The sequence below is a fragment of the Cicer arietinum genome, chromosome 4, assembly GCF_000331145.2.
Source record: "Cicer arietinum cultivar CDC Frontier isolate Library 1 chromosome 4, Cicar.CDCFrontier_v2.0, whole genome shotgun sequence".
NCBI lineage: Eukaryota > Viridiplantae > Streptophyta > Magnoliopsida > Fabales > Fabaceae > Cicer > Cicer arietinum.
Genome location: NC_021163.2, coordinates 14,986,029 through 15,000,357, shown reverse-complemented (window position 1 = coordinate 15,000,357; position 14,329 = coordinate 14,986,029). Strand labels below are relative to the sequence as shown.

The 14,329-nt window shown below is 32.7% G+C and overlaps 2 protein-coding genes across 2 annotated transcripts in view; one reads left to right on the top strand and one right to left on the bottom strand.

Moving 5' to 3' along the window:
* Positions 1 to 6,005, bottom strand: part of LOC101490046 (actin-interacting protein 1-2) — a 12,070-nt gene extending 6,065 nt beyond the window's left edge. Inside the window, exon 1 of the mRNA XM_004496913.4 lies at positions 5,328 to 6,005. Within this exon, the coding sequence (XP_004496970.1) occupies positions 5,328 to 5,719 (392 nt within the window). The 5' untranslated portion in view covers positions 5,720 to 6,005. The remainder of the gene's footprint in view (positions 1 to 5,327) is intronic.
* Positions 6,006 to 9,596: 3,591 nt separating this feature from the next.
* Positions 9,597 to 14,016, top strand: LOC101489518 (multicopper oxidase LPR2-like). The gene is made up of 4 exons (XM_004496911.4): positions 9,597 to 9,949; positions 11,519 to 12,976; positions 13,582 to 13,659; positions 13,790 to 14,016. The coding sequence occupies exons 1-3, from the start codon at positions 9,734 to 9,736 to the stop codon at positions 13,633 to 13,635; spliced, it is 1,728 nt and encodes a 575-aa protein (XP_004496968.1). The 5' UTR covers positions 9,597 to 9,733; the 3' UTR covers positions 13,636 to 13,659; positions 13,790 to 14,016.
* The last annotated feature ends 313 nt before the right edge of the window (positions 14,017 to 14,329 follow it).

Genomic DNA, 14,329 nt, shown 5'->3' with positions numbered 1-14,329 from the left:
TTGTTGAGATGGAAAAACGCTTTGTAAAAAGTGATAAGGCTGAAACAAGTTCTTTGCTTCAGAATTTAATTTCCATGAAGTATCAAGGCAAGGGAAATATAAGAGAGCACATTATGATGATGTCCAACATTGCTTCTAAGCTTAAAGGTCTAAAGCTTGAGTTGTCAGATGACTTACTCATTCATTTAGTATTGCTGTCTCTTCCTTCGCAATTCAGTCAGTTTAAGGTGACTTATAATTGTCAAAAGGAGAAATGGACTCTTAATGAGCTCATTTCATTATGTGTGCAAGAAGAGGACAGGCTGAAGCAAGATAGGACTGAAAGTGCTCACTTTACTAGCATCTCTAAAGACAAGGGCAAAAGGAAAAGAATTGAGGAGCCCAAGAACAAAGCTGCTGCTAAGGGTCCAGAACAAAAGAAGCAGACTAAGGATAACAACTGCTTCTTCTGCAGGAGTTCTGGACACGTGAAGAAGGATTGTGCCAAATATCACGCTTGGCGTGTTAAGAAAGGTATGATTCTGTCTTTGGTCTGTTCTGAGGTTAATTTAGCTTCAGTACCTAGAAACACTTGGTGGTTAGACTCTGGTGCAACTACTAACATCAGTGTTTCAATGCAGGGTTGCCTGAACTTCCGAAAGCCTAGTGATACTGAAAGATGGATCTATGTAGGAGATGGGAAGAAGGTAGAAGTTGAAGCCATAGGAAAATTTAGATTATTATTAAGTTCCGGTCATTATTTGGATTTAAAAGACACTTTTGTTGTACCGTCATTTAGACGGAATTTGATCTCTATTTCTTATTTGGACAAATCAGGATATTATTGTTCATTCGGGAATAAAGAATTTACTTTGTCTTTAAATTCGAATGTTGTTGGAACCGGTTTACTTTCTGGTTATGATAATCTTTATTTGTTGGAAACTGTGGCTAACTATAATGAAACCTTGAATGTGGAATCACGTGGTACTAAGCGGAAAATTGACAATTTCAATTCAGGGGTGCTTTGGCACAAGCGTCTAGGTCACATCTCTAAAAATAGAGTTGAACGACTTGTGTCAGATGGAATTTTAGATTCCATTGACTTCACAGACTTTAACGTTTGTGTAGCATGCATTAAAGGAAAACAGACTAAAGATAAGAAATTAGGCGCATATAGAGCTACAGACGTCTTAGAATTGATACATACGGACATCTGTGGGCCATTTCCAACTCCTTCTTGGAATGGTCAACAATATTTTATATCATTCATAGACGATTATTCTAGATATGCCTACCTTTACCTAATTCACGAAAAGTCCCAATCAATAGACGTGTTCAAATCCTTTAAGGCAGAAGTTGAGAATCAACTTAATAAAAGAATTAAAAAGGTCAAATCTGATCGTGGTGGTGAATACTACGGCAGATATGACGGTTCAGGTGAACAACGTCCGGGACCATTTGCCAAATACCTAGAGGAATGTGGAATCGTCCCACAATACACTATGCCGGGGTCACCCAGCATGAATGGTGTAGCTGAAAGACGAAACAGGACTCTTAAGGATATGGTAAGGAGTATGATTTGTCATTCCACCTTGCCAGAGTCACTCTGGGGAGAGGCATTAAAAACAGCAGCATACATTCTTAATAGAGTACCAACTAAGGCAGCGGCTAAAACACCTTATGAGCTTTGGATTGGGCGTAAGCCTAGTCTGAAGCACCTTCATGTTTGGGGATGTCCAGCTGAGGCAAGGCCTTATAGGCCGAATGAAAAGAAATTTGAACCCCGAACAATTAGCAGCTATTTTATAGGGTACTCAGAAAAATCAAGGGGCTATAAATTTTATGATCCTAATTTGAGAACAATTTTTGAGACGGGAACGGCAACGTTCTTTGAGGATATTGAGTTTGGGGGGAAGATTAAGGTTAAAGATTTTGTCTTTGAGGAAGAATCGGTAACAATTCCAGAACTGATTCTTCCACCAATTGACTTTCCCATTATTGAACAAACTCAAGATGATCTGGTTGTTCAGGAAGAACAAAATCCAGATCAAATTCAAGATCCTCAAGAACAAGTGCCTCAAGAGCCAGCTCCATTGCGGAGATCCACTAGAGAAAGGAAAAATGCTATTTCGGATGATTATGTAGTATTTATCAATGAGGTAGAGGAAAATGTTGGCATGACGGAAGACGACCCAGTCAACTTTCATCAAGCCATGCAAGATTCTCGTTCAGATAAGTGGATCGAAGCAATGAATGAGGAGTACAAGTCTATGCAAGACAATTCAGTTTGGGAACTTATCCCATTACCTGAAGGAAAGAAACCCATTGGTTGCAAATGGATTTTTAAAACCAAGCGGGATTCCAATGGTAATGTGGAGAGATATAAGGCACGTCTTGTAGCTAAGGGTTATACTCAAAAGGAAGGGATTGATTATAAAGAGACTTTCTCTCCGGTTTCATCGAAGGACTCTTTAAGAATAATCATGGCTCTTGTTGCTCACTTTAATTTGGAGCTTCATCAAATGGATGTAAAAACAGCTTTTCTCAATGGCGACATTGATGAGACGATCTATATGGTGCAGCCAGAAAACTTTGTGTTGGGAGACCCAAAGAATATGGTGTGCAAACTAAGAAAATCCATTTATGGGCTAAAACAAGCTTCTCGTCAATGGTACCATAAATTTCATCAAGTAATTCTCTCATTTGGTTTTGAGATGAATACAGTTGATGATTGTGTGTATCATAAGTTCAGTGGGAGCAGACATATTTTCCTGGTCTTGTATGTTGATGACATACTGCTTGCCACTAACGATATAGGCATGTTGCACGAAACTAAGAAATTTCTATCAAAGCATTTTGAGATGAAAGATCTTGGTGACGCCTCTTTTGTATTAGGAATTCAGATACACCGAGACAGATCTCGAGGTATTCTTGGATTGTCACAAAAGAGCTATATCGATAAGGTTCTCAAAAGGTTTGGGTTACAGGATTGCAAACCAGGGGACACCCCAGTTGCTAAGGGAGACAAGTTTAGTCTCAAACAGTGCCCTAAGGGAAGTTTGGAAATTCAAGAAATGCAAAAGATCCCTTATGCTTCAGCTGTAGGGAGTCTTATGTATGCCCAAGTATGTACGCGTCCAGACATAGCGTTCATAGTAGGGATTTTAGGCAGATATTTAAGCAATCCAGGTCTTGACCATTGGAAAGCAGCCAAGAGGGTCATGAGATATTTGAAGAGAACAAGAAACTACATGCTCACATATAGGAGGTCAGACCAGTTAGAGATCACTGGGTACTCTGACTCGGATTTTGCGGGATGCCAAGACAGCTTAAGATCAACTTCAGGCTATGTCTTTCTGTTAGCTGGTGGAGCAGTTTCTTGGCGTAGTGCCAAGCAAGGTCTTACTGCTTCATCAACCATGGCAGCAGAATTCGTAGCAATTCATGAGGCATCTGACCAGGGCATTTGGCTGAGAAATTTTGTCACGGGGCTGCAAATAGTTGAAGGGATTGAAAGACCACTCAAGTTGTATTGTGACAATAGATCAGCAGTCCTGTATTCTAACAATAATAGGAGCTCAACCAAGTCAAAGCACATTGACATTAAGTTCCTAGTTGTTAAAGAGAAGGTACAAAGTGGACAGATATCCATAGAACACTTAAGGACAAACTCCATGATTGCGGATCCACTCACTAAAGGTCTACCACCCAAGGTCTTTCATGAGCATACTGCTCACATGGGTGTGCTACAGTTTGAGGAATCTTGATTTTAGTGGGAGTTTCGTCCATTATGTAATTCATGTTCTATGTTTAATTGTAAAGTACAAATACATTGTATTTGGACTTTCTGATCAGAAATAAAGTTTAAAGTATTCAGTTTTTGGTTACTTTGTACATTTAAGTTATGGTATGATCTCATTCGATAAAGTAGGACCAGTTGAAAATTGACATGCATTGACCAACTTCATGTAATTTTCATGCTACACTTTTCATAATGGGTCTATGTCATTTAGTTGTGTCAGTACGGGTGATCATTGATGGGTTTAGTTATGCTTATTATGACGAAAGCCTCTTTGGTTCCATGTGCTGATATGATTAATGGACGGGACAATTTGGATTATACTCAAGGTAATTATAATGACATTTTTTGACGTCATAAAGTCTAACACACTCCTAAGGATACATGTGTGACCAGTGGGAGATTGTAAGATTTATGGGTCACATATGTAATTAATTAATAAAGTGTGTTAGGGTCATTATATAATTAGCCAATAAACTAGGGGTCAAATAATATATAATAGTTTATGGCTAAAGAGCATAATGGTTATGAAAATTAATAGTGTAGATACCAGGCAGTTTCTAATTTAATGAGGGGCTGAATTGGAAATACTGCAATTTGGGATATAACTAATAATAGTTATATATATGGGTAATGGTCCCCAAGGCAAACACAACAAGACTATTCAGTTTCAAAACCCTAAAGGAGAAAATTCTCTGGTTCTCTCTATCCCCATCAAGAGAGCAAGGTCTTCAGAGTGTTTTGCTGAGGAAGATCACCCAACCCATTGGCTCTATCATCATCATCTCAGTATTTCATTAATGGCAATTCCCACAGGTACAGGTACGCTTCCGCCTTTGGCTATTCATCATGTAATTGACATGGATTGTTGAGCACAACGTTATTAAGGTTTTTCCAACAAAGTAGTCTTCATTCTATTTCTCTCCAGTTTTGGTCCCCAAATAGAATTTGGGTCCAAAACTTGATAAAGTATCATTTATTTAAGCTACACCACATCATTTATAATCATATATTATAGGTACAATTGTTGCACCACAAGATATTGAGGCATAGTGTGATTTGAATAAGCGCAAAAAAATTACATTTCATCACGTTTTTTACTAAAATATATTTAGAGGATCAAAACTGTAAAAAAATAAAATAAAGTAACTATATTCGTGATAATTAAAATAAAAAAACCAAAATTATAATTAAACCTATTAGAGTCTGAGGGGCTCGTGGCCAAGAATGTTAAGATCCATTCCACCAAACTAAGCCATCATATTAAAATAAGTTTGCAAGACTGTGACAGCACCATCCAACTACACGTTAGAGGCGTTATAAATTGAGTTTAAATCAGAAGTATCGAATATGCTACATTTTTAAATAAAAACGATTATGTAAATATTAAATATTTGTTGCCGTGTGAATGTAAAACTATTTTAGTGCATCTACTTTATTCTCTCATAAATATGATGTATCATTAATTAATAAAAAAAAAAAAGATGATTGATAGAATAATAGAACAGTTAATTGAAAGAGTATCAGAAAAAGGCATATAGGTAGTTACATAAAGGCGCGAACAAATGATTTTCCCTTTCCGTCTCCACACGCAACGATCCTCAAGCAATCAGCGGACCACTGAAGATCATCGATCCGACCAGAGAGGACACGAAACTCATTCTTGAGAACGTAATCATTGTGAGTCCCCCAAATACGGACGGTACCGGAAACATCGGCGGACGCGATCCATTCACCGTTGGGAGAATAACGGGCGACGGTTACAGGATAAGAATGTTCGCCGTAGACGGAGACTTGTAACGGATTGTCGAGGTTGCGGATTATGACGGATCGTGCGGTGCAGTAGAGAATGTTGTTAGTTTTGGAATCGCCGGAGATGAGGATTCCGCGGCCTCGTTCGGTGGAAGGTGCACAGGCGTATGTTTCAGAGAGAGTTGCCATTGTTGATATGAGGGTTCCGTGGAGAGTGTAGTAGTGGTGCTATGCTATGCAATGGTGTGTTTCTTCTTCACATTTTTGTGTGGTTGTAGAGAGAGACAAGAGAGAGAAAGTAAGTCCGGGAATGGAGGAACACGTTTTGAACAAGTTGGCGGGTAAACCGAATCGATTCTTCGGATCTCTCTTATCCCACGCCTCTGCCTTCATTTCTCTTCCTTCTTTCCTTCTCTTTTATTTTTTTTTTTATTAATTAATAAATTCGTCATTTTTCTTTGTTCTTTTTCATTTGTGTTATGGGTTATCGTCTTTTTTTTTCCTTCCATATCAAGCCTATTTGATTTGTTAAAAATGTTAAATATAAATTAAACACTGAAAAAATTTCATATATTAAATAATACAGATGCTACTTTTTTCTTATTTAATTTTTTAATAGTTATTTATTGACACGATAACTTTTTTATTTTATTTTTTTCGTATAAATAAACTACAAAACAGTACAAACATGAACAAATATGAACGGAACAAAGATATGGCAAAATGAGATTGAATTATTTCATGTGACACGAAAATATTTAAATCTCACATTTCATTAAAAAATTATTTATAATAAAATAAAAAGCAAAAATAAATCTAGTTTGTAATTGAATTGATGGAATAAAATAAAATAAGTGATAGAAATATGATGAAATAGAATTAAGATGAAATAATATGAAATGGAATATTGTTCTAGTATTTAGATATTTAATAAAATGTCACATGATTGACACACTCGTTTCATCAAATTCCACTACTTCCATTGGATTTTTTTCTTCTCTAATTTGAAAGTTACATATAAGATGAAAATTTTATTTTATTCCATTTTATTGTATTTCGTTGTGCTCCATTTTTTTATAAATATCTAAAAAGGTGAGTATGTGCACGCTTACAAATGAGAGAACAAAATAAAGAGATGTTTTCGAAGTAGAAAGAGAGCTATCATCGACATCTCCAAAAGACTATTCTATATTCATGTTCTCTCTCTTTTTGGGTACAATATACTGATGTTCTCTTTTTACATTGATCTTCCACCTAATATTTTTTTGTTTATTTTCCATTTCTCCTCACAATTCAATCCACAAAACAACAAAGAGTGTCAAAGTGGCTTATATTACATTTTTTTCTTCTAGAACTTTATTTGAAAATAGAATGCAATGACAAAAGAGATTAAATTTAAATGATTAATGAATTTTTTAATCTAAAATTAATTATTTAGATCAATGTAAATTTAAAAGTTCTAATATTTTATTATTAGAAATTATATATTTATAGTTTAATTTTAAATTACTAAAAATATATTATTCTTAGAATCAAAAGTTCACAACGAAAAAAAGCGCAAACAAAATTAATTTACTTAAAAAAATTAACTAAAAAAAAGACAATTTAGTTTAAATAATACTATTTTTTATGAGATAAAAATCAAATGAAGATTTTATTTTTTTCCTATATCTCTTTTTCGAAAACAATATTTTTTTTTAAAATCATTAAAAATATATATTAAAATATTAGATTTTTTAGATTTTATTTAGGCTGTATTATAGATGTGACCAATTTTAATTAATAAATAATAATACAAAGACTTGATGGCATCTCCATGACAACATTCTAGTTCCTTTATTTGGTTTTTTTTTTTTATATGTTTTGGAGAGGGTCGCCTCACTAGGGTGGGACCTCCACCTAATAAATAATAATACAAATATGTATTAACTATTTTATATATAATACTACATGACTATTATAATTGGTGAAAAATTACGTAAATATTAAATAGACGTGTCAATAATGTTTAGATAATATATAGATAATATTTTTTAAATGTTTAATATTAGTAATTAATTATTTATTTTATTTAGATGAATGATTTAAATTTTTAATATACTTATCTTATAAAAAAGTGTACATAACTATCAATTTTTGAATTCAAACTAAAAAATGTATTTAATTTAACTATATTAATATTTATCATTTGGAATAAAATTTAAAAATTTGTTACTAATAATAATTAAATAATATTATTAATAAATCATTAATATTTTTATTATTATTTATTAATTTTTTGTTCATTTTTTATAAATAACAACAAGAATTTAAAAAAAATTAAAAAAGTGATAGATTTCGCAACTCTAATAGACAACCATTTATCGAAATTTAAAATAATAACAAGTAAAAACAAATTTTATTTATTTACACGATCGTATCTCTAAAATACGATTTTGTGATAATTTAAAAAATATGGCATCTTGATATATTCTTCTAGTCTCTTGTATAAGAAAGTATTTGGATTTTTTTTTGTTCCATATTATAAGAGAATGTCACATATTTTAAAGCTTATTAATTATTTATTCTACTTTTTTACCTCTATTTTAATGATCAATAAAGATGTATTGACTACACAGTTTATAAGATAATTTAATATATGTTTTATTTTTTATTTTTTATTGATACATAATTATATTTGAAATAAATTATAAATATTATAACATTTAATAACTATGTTGGTAGTAACCATTTCTATTTTATACCGGGCTAAAGGTAATTTCTTTTTTCAAAAAAGGATATAGTGGAAAAAATACACCAACTAAACCTATAAAAACAAATTAGTTAATTTTTTTTTATAAAGAATAAGTTTTATTACTATCTATGTCTTTAATTATAAGTACTATTGGAAAAAAATTGCCTTTAAATATAATCACCATTTTAATTTATTAATTGTATTTATTTATTTTTTCTTTCAACATATCTTTTATTAATGCTATTAATTTATATTATAATATGGAATGTTATATTTAATACATTCAAATAGAATTATTATTTTAAAAACATCAAAAGGTAAAATAAACTCATTAACTATTCTAACAACATAAAAAAAAGAAACAAGTATTTATAATAAAAAGATAAATGTAGTAATTTTTAAAGGGTTTGTTATTAGATTATCCTTTTTTTTTTTTTTTAATACCAATCTACCCCACTTTGAAATAAATATACCAATCTGCCCTATTTTTTTGCCCCAGATGCAAGTCGCATCCTGGGGCTGCGACCTCTTGAAAGGCAAAAATTTCAACTGCAACACATGGTCGCATCCTGGGGATGCGACCTCCTATTTTATCCACCAAAAATTCAACAACAAAAAAAAAAAAACTTCCCAAGTGGGAGGTCGCATCCCCAGGATGCGACCATGTGTTGCAGTTGAAATTTTTGCCTTTCAAGAGGTCGCAGCCCCAGGATGCGACTTGCATCTGGGGCAAAAAAGTAGGGCAGATTGGTATATTAATTTCAAAGTGGGGTAGATTGGTATTGAAAAAAAAAAAGGGATAATCTAATAAAAAAACCAATTTTTAAATACTATAAATTATATTTATTATACTTGAATTTAAACAAAACAAGTATATAAATTATAACTGAAAATGCACATAAAAAAACACAAGTACAACATAGGTTTCACCAATATCTTGAATTTATTTACCGCTTTAAGTCATGAATAAGAATCACAATTTTTATCCTTCGCTAACAGACACTTTTAACGGTGTCTCTCAACCCCAATTCCGTAATCGGGTGAAACTTTTTGTTGGACTAAAAAGATATTAATTTAGTCAAAACCCAACTTTCAAAAAGCAAACTAATTTAATTAATTTAGATTATATTTAACTAATTAGCGTAATAAATTTTACACGCCATTCCAATGTCAATCGTAGCCACAAGGATTTCACAGTGTCCACCATTACACACTCGCGAGCGATATTGACCAATATTCGTCCTACAAATACCCTTCCTCGCTCTACATTTTCCTTCTTACAAACCAACGCAATCTATGACTTTGAAAAATAGAAGATAGAAATCCAACGACCCACGTTTTATGTTCTTTTTATGAAAGAATATAAACCATTCGATTCAATTACTCTAAAGTTTTGAGTCTTATTTCTCTCTATTTCAATTTGAATCCGTGAACATTCAGATTACCAAGGTACTAGTAGGCTAGTAGCGATGGAAAGAACAGTGTTCTTCAAACTACTCACTCTTTTATTATGTTCTGTTACCTTAACAACATCATCATCAGGGACAGATAAAGTATTAAATGCATCCAAGTTAGAGATGTTTGTGGATGAGCTTCCCAATATGCCCAGAATCTTTGGCTACAAAGTTGTTGGTGGTATTCCCAAATCAAAGTCTATCAAGATTGGCATGTTCAAGAAGAAATGGGTATGTGCTTTTTTTTTTTTTAATTCAATATTAAAACATTTTGCATTAGAATTTCCGTCATTTCTTAGCTTGGAGTTTATTAAGATTGATTAATAATTTATTGCTGCAGTCAATTCATTCAAAAGTTCTTTTTTTTCAAATTAAATGAAATTGAATACATTGCAAATTTTGAATTCTGTCTAATAATATCCACGTTTGTCGAGGATAGATGTTACACACTCTCGTCATGTCTTGTCTTAAATATAATAAAAATAAAAAAATAGATATTTTGATGTAATCTAAAATTTAGACCACATATTGCATAGTCATATATTAAGGTCATAATTTTTATTTAAAAAAGTTCAAAATCCATCTTTAAACCTGGATCTTATCAGACGCGGTTAAGTTCGTGGAAACTTTATCCTACTCAATAATTTGTTCAAAACTCATTTTGACCTATGAATTTACACATATATTTGACCTTCTTTCGTTATTTTTTGAACTATATCTTCTCATTAATGCCAAAAACCAATCTTCAATGGTCTAAATTGTAACACATCTTACCAATTTATTTATTTTTTAATACCCATTTTAAGTAGATTTCTTTTAACCATCTATATATGCATGTGAACCTGGTCCAACCTAACCAAATGCCAGTTTGTAAAGGGTGCTCGTCAGTCTAATTAAAATGCCCAATCAGCTGACGGCCAATCTTTCACGTGATAAAATATGCCAACGAGTCCATCAGTCCAAAACAGACGGAGTAACCAACTTAGATAGATAGATAGAGTAAAATTCTAAATCCATTTCGTCTCTAGGTGAATTGACAAATTAATAGGTTCATATGTTAATAATTCAAAAAATCAAACATACCACTAATAATTCATAAGAATAACTCTGTTAATTATAATAACTACTAGCCATAATAATTTGTTGCCAAACTTTCAAACACCATACTCTTGTGAGTCGCTATCAAATTTCCAAACACCGTACTATTGTGAGTAGCTGTCTGGTCCAAACGGTAAGACTTTCTATATAATAAATAATTCATTGAGTTTAGTGGACTACAAGCTTTTTTTTTTTTCTTCTTGTTTACAAAGTTTAGTGGACCACAAGCTCTAAAAAGATCTTAGATAATTGATATAATTATTATGCAAAGAATTAGTTCCCCTAAAATTTCTAATTGTCATCCACTCATGGCCTTGATGCTGATATAACTCATTCTCCACTTAGGACCAATGTTTCTTCCCAACTTGGTGTCACAGTCTTTGATTATTAATTTCAAACATTCAATACTGCTCACCTGAATTTATTAGATATTCTACTTATCATTATTACAAAAAAAAAAAAAACTTTCAGATGTATTAAAAAATATAGTTAAATTTATTAAATTATTTATTTTAAATATAAAGCACTTAATTATTAATATTAAATATTTTAAATTAAATGAATGATATATTAAAAATAGTTAATTTTATTTATCAAAATTAAAAAAATTTCTTCTCGTAATAGTGACTAAACGAATACCATTTAAACTTTATTTGAGTTTATGAAATCTAATAGATGCACCACAACTTTTCCCAATTGCAGAAATTCCACAGGGACCTACCTCCAACAACTGTTTACGCTTACGGATTAAGCAAACACACAGCAACAGTTCCTGGTCCAACCATAGAAGCCCTCTACGGAATTGAAACCCACGTGAAGTGGCAAAATCACCTACCTTCAAATCACATACTTCCGTGGGACCCAACTATCCCCACTTCATTAACAAAATCCACCAAGGGTATTCCCACTGTGGTTCATCTCCACGGTGGAATTCACGAACCCCAAAGTGATGGAAACCCTAACTCATGGTTCACCGCTAGATTTAAATCCAAGGGACCCACTTGGACCAAAAAAAAATATCATTATTCAAATAATCAACATCCTGGAAATTTATGGTACCATGATCATGCTATGGGTTTGACCAGAGTCAACCTTCTCGCTGGCTTAATTGGGACCTACATCATACGTCACCCTTCCATTGAAACCCCACTAGGATTACCTCGCGGTGACGAATTCGATCTACCGTTGATGTTGTTTGATCGTAGCTTTAGAACGGACGGTTCGATCTTCATGAGTTCAACTGGTAATAACCCTTCGATTCATCCACAGTGGCAACCAGAGTATTTTGGTGACGCCATAATTGTTAACGGCAAAGCTTGGCCTCGTCTTACCGTACGGCGTCGTAAGTACAGGTTTCGTATAATCAACGCCAGCAACGCTAGATTTTTTAGACTCTTCTTCACCAACGGTTTGAGATTTGTACACGTGGCGTCTGATTCTGCATATATCGGAAAGCCGGTTGTAAGTAATGAAACTCTTGTGGGGCCATCTGAGATCACAGACGTTATTATTGACTTTTCTCAATCAAAGAGCAATGTTGCTATTCTAGCGAACGATGCGCCCTATCCTTACCCATCCGGTGACTCTGTTGATGAATTTAACAGTAAAGTTATGAAATTTACCATTTTACCGGATAAAGAAGTTGACACGTCACGGATACCGGAAAGGCTTGTGGAATATCCTGTTGTTGATTTATCCAGTGTGTCGCGCACACGGTACATTGCTATGTATGAGTACACCAGCAACATTGATGAACCAATTCATTTGTATCTGAATGGGAAACCGTATGATGCGGCGGTTACGGAAACTCCGAAAGCGGGGTCCACTGAAGTGTGGTATGTGATCAACTTAACGGATGATAATCACCCGCTTCACATTCATTTGGGTTTGTTTAAGGTGCTGGATCAGACGGAGCTGGTGAAATCAGATGAATTTAAGGATTGTATGATGAAATTCAACGATGCTGTTAAGTGCCACGTGGATAAGCATTCACGTGGCAAGAAAGTAGCGGTGCTTGATTATGAGAAAGGGTGGAAGAATGTGTTCAAGATGAGACCCGGTTTTGTCACAAAGATTGTTGTTAGGTTTTCTTACATACACACTAATGCAACGTATGGGTTTGATGCAACACCGGATCCTGGCTACGTGTATCATTGTCATGTAAGTGCTTATCCTCTTCCTCTTTTCTCAAGGTGGATTTATTTGATCGTTTAAATTTGCCAAATAGCAGTTTAATCTCTTGTGTTTGAAATAACAATCTATTTAGTATATTTTTTCTTCAAATTTTCCATCTCAATTTTAATGATTAAATACTTATTTTGAGGAAATAAAATATTATTTAAGTCAATATATATTTTAATAGATGTTTGTTAAAGAAATATTTTTTAAAAATGCTAAATTGATTTGTATTTTTAGAATTAAATTACTGTTTCATAAATTTAAAATATGAAATTGATTATTATTCATGATTTTAAGAACTAAAATGTCTATTTATTCAAATAACTTTAGTAATGTTAATTTCTTTTAGTTTCTTTTTTAGTTATGTAATATTATTTTATTTCAATGTGATGTTTTAAATACTTACTAACACACATATCACACGGAATAGCATAGATTTATTTTAATTATGAAATTGAAGATGGAGATATTTTTTAAGAAATTTTGATTATAAATATTAGAAGAAAAAATAATGATTTATATTTTAAATTTTAAAAATATATTATTGATATTCATTGCAACACGTGACACATACCATTTTTATGCAGATATTGGACCATGAAGACAATGAAATGATGAGACCTTTGAAAATCATCAAGTGATGCTTCTCCAAGGAGTGGTAACATGTGCGTAATAATTTAATTATATGATAGTATTAGCCAAAACATGCATTTCTACTTTCATGGCTACATTTGTTTCTTATGTTTTTATCAATACTTTAATAAATTTAGCTCACAGGTTCAATTTGTATTGTAGGAAAATGGCATACATGATGTTGTAATTATGCAGTCCCTTTCTTGTAAGCACTCAAAGGCTACAATTCATAGGTCATTGAATTTACATCAACATAAGTTAATACATGCATAGACGGGAAAATGTATTATAATTTGTCTAAAATTGTGCACTTAATTCATAGACATTATGAAGGAAGTATTTTCTATATTATTGAATAAGATATTAAAATGCAGTGAGATTATCGTCAATTTATCTTCGAATGAATTTACGTTATTATTGTAAAATAATGGAAGCAGAATTTGGGTTTATCGTCAAGGGGTGACTTTTTTGGGGATCATGTGTATAGAGAAGCTAATCAGATGGTCGACTGTTTAGTTGATTAAATTCAGTTTAACTATGTGGTTAAGTTGAGTATATGTTTGGTTTAACTTTTGCTAAACTCAAATCGCTCTCCAGTGCAATTTTGATCATGTTTAGTGTATGTTTTGGTCGCATTTTTTAAATACTCAAACTCGATTTTGAAAATATATAATTGGTTCTTATATGTTAGGGTAAAGTAGA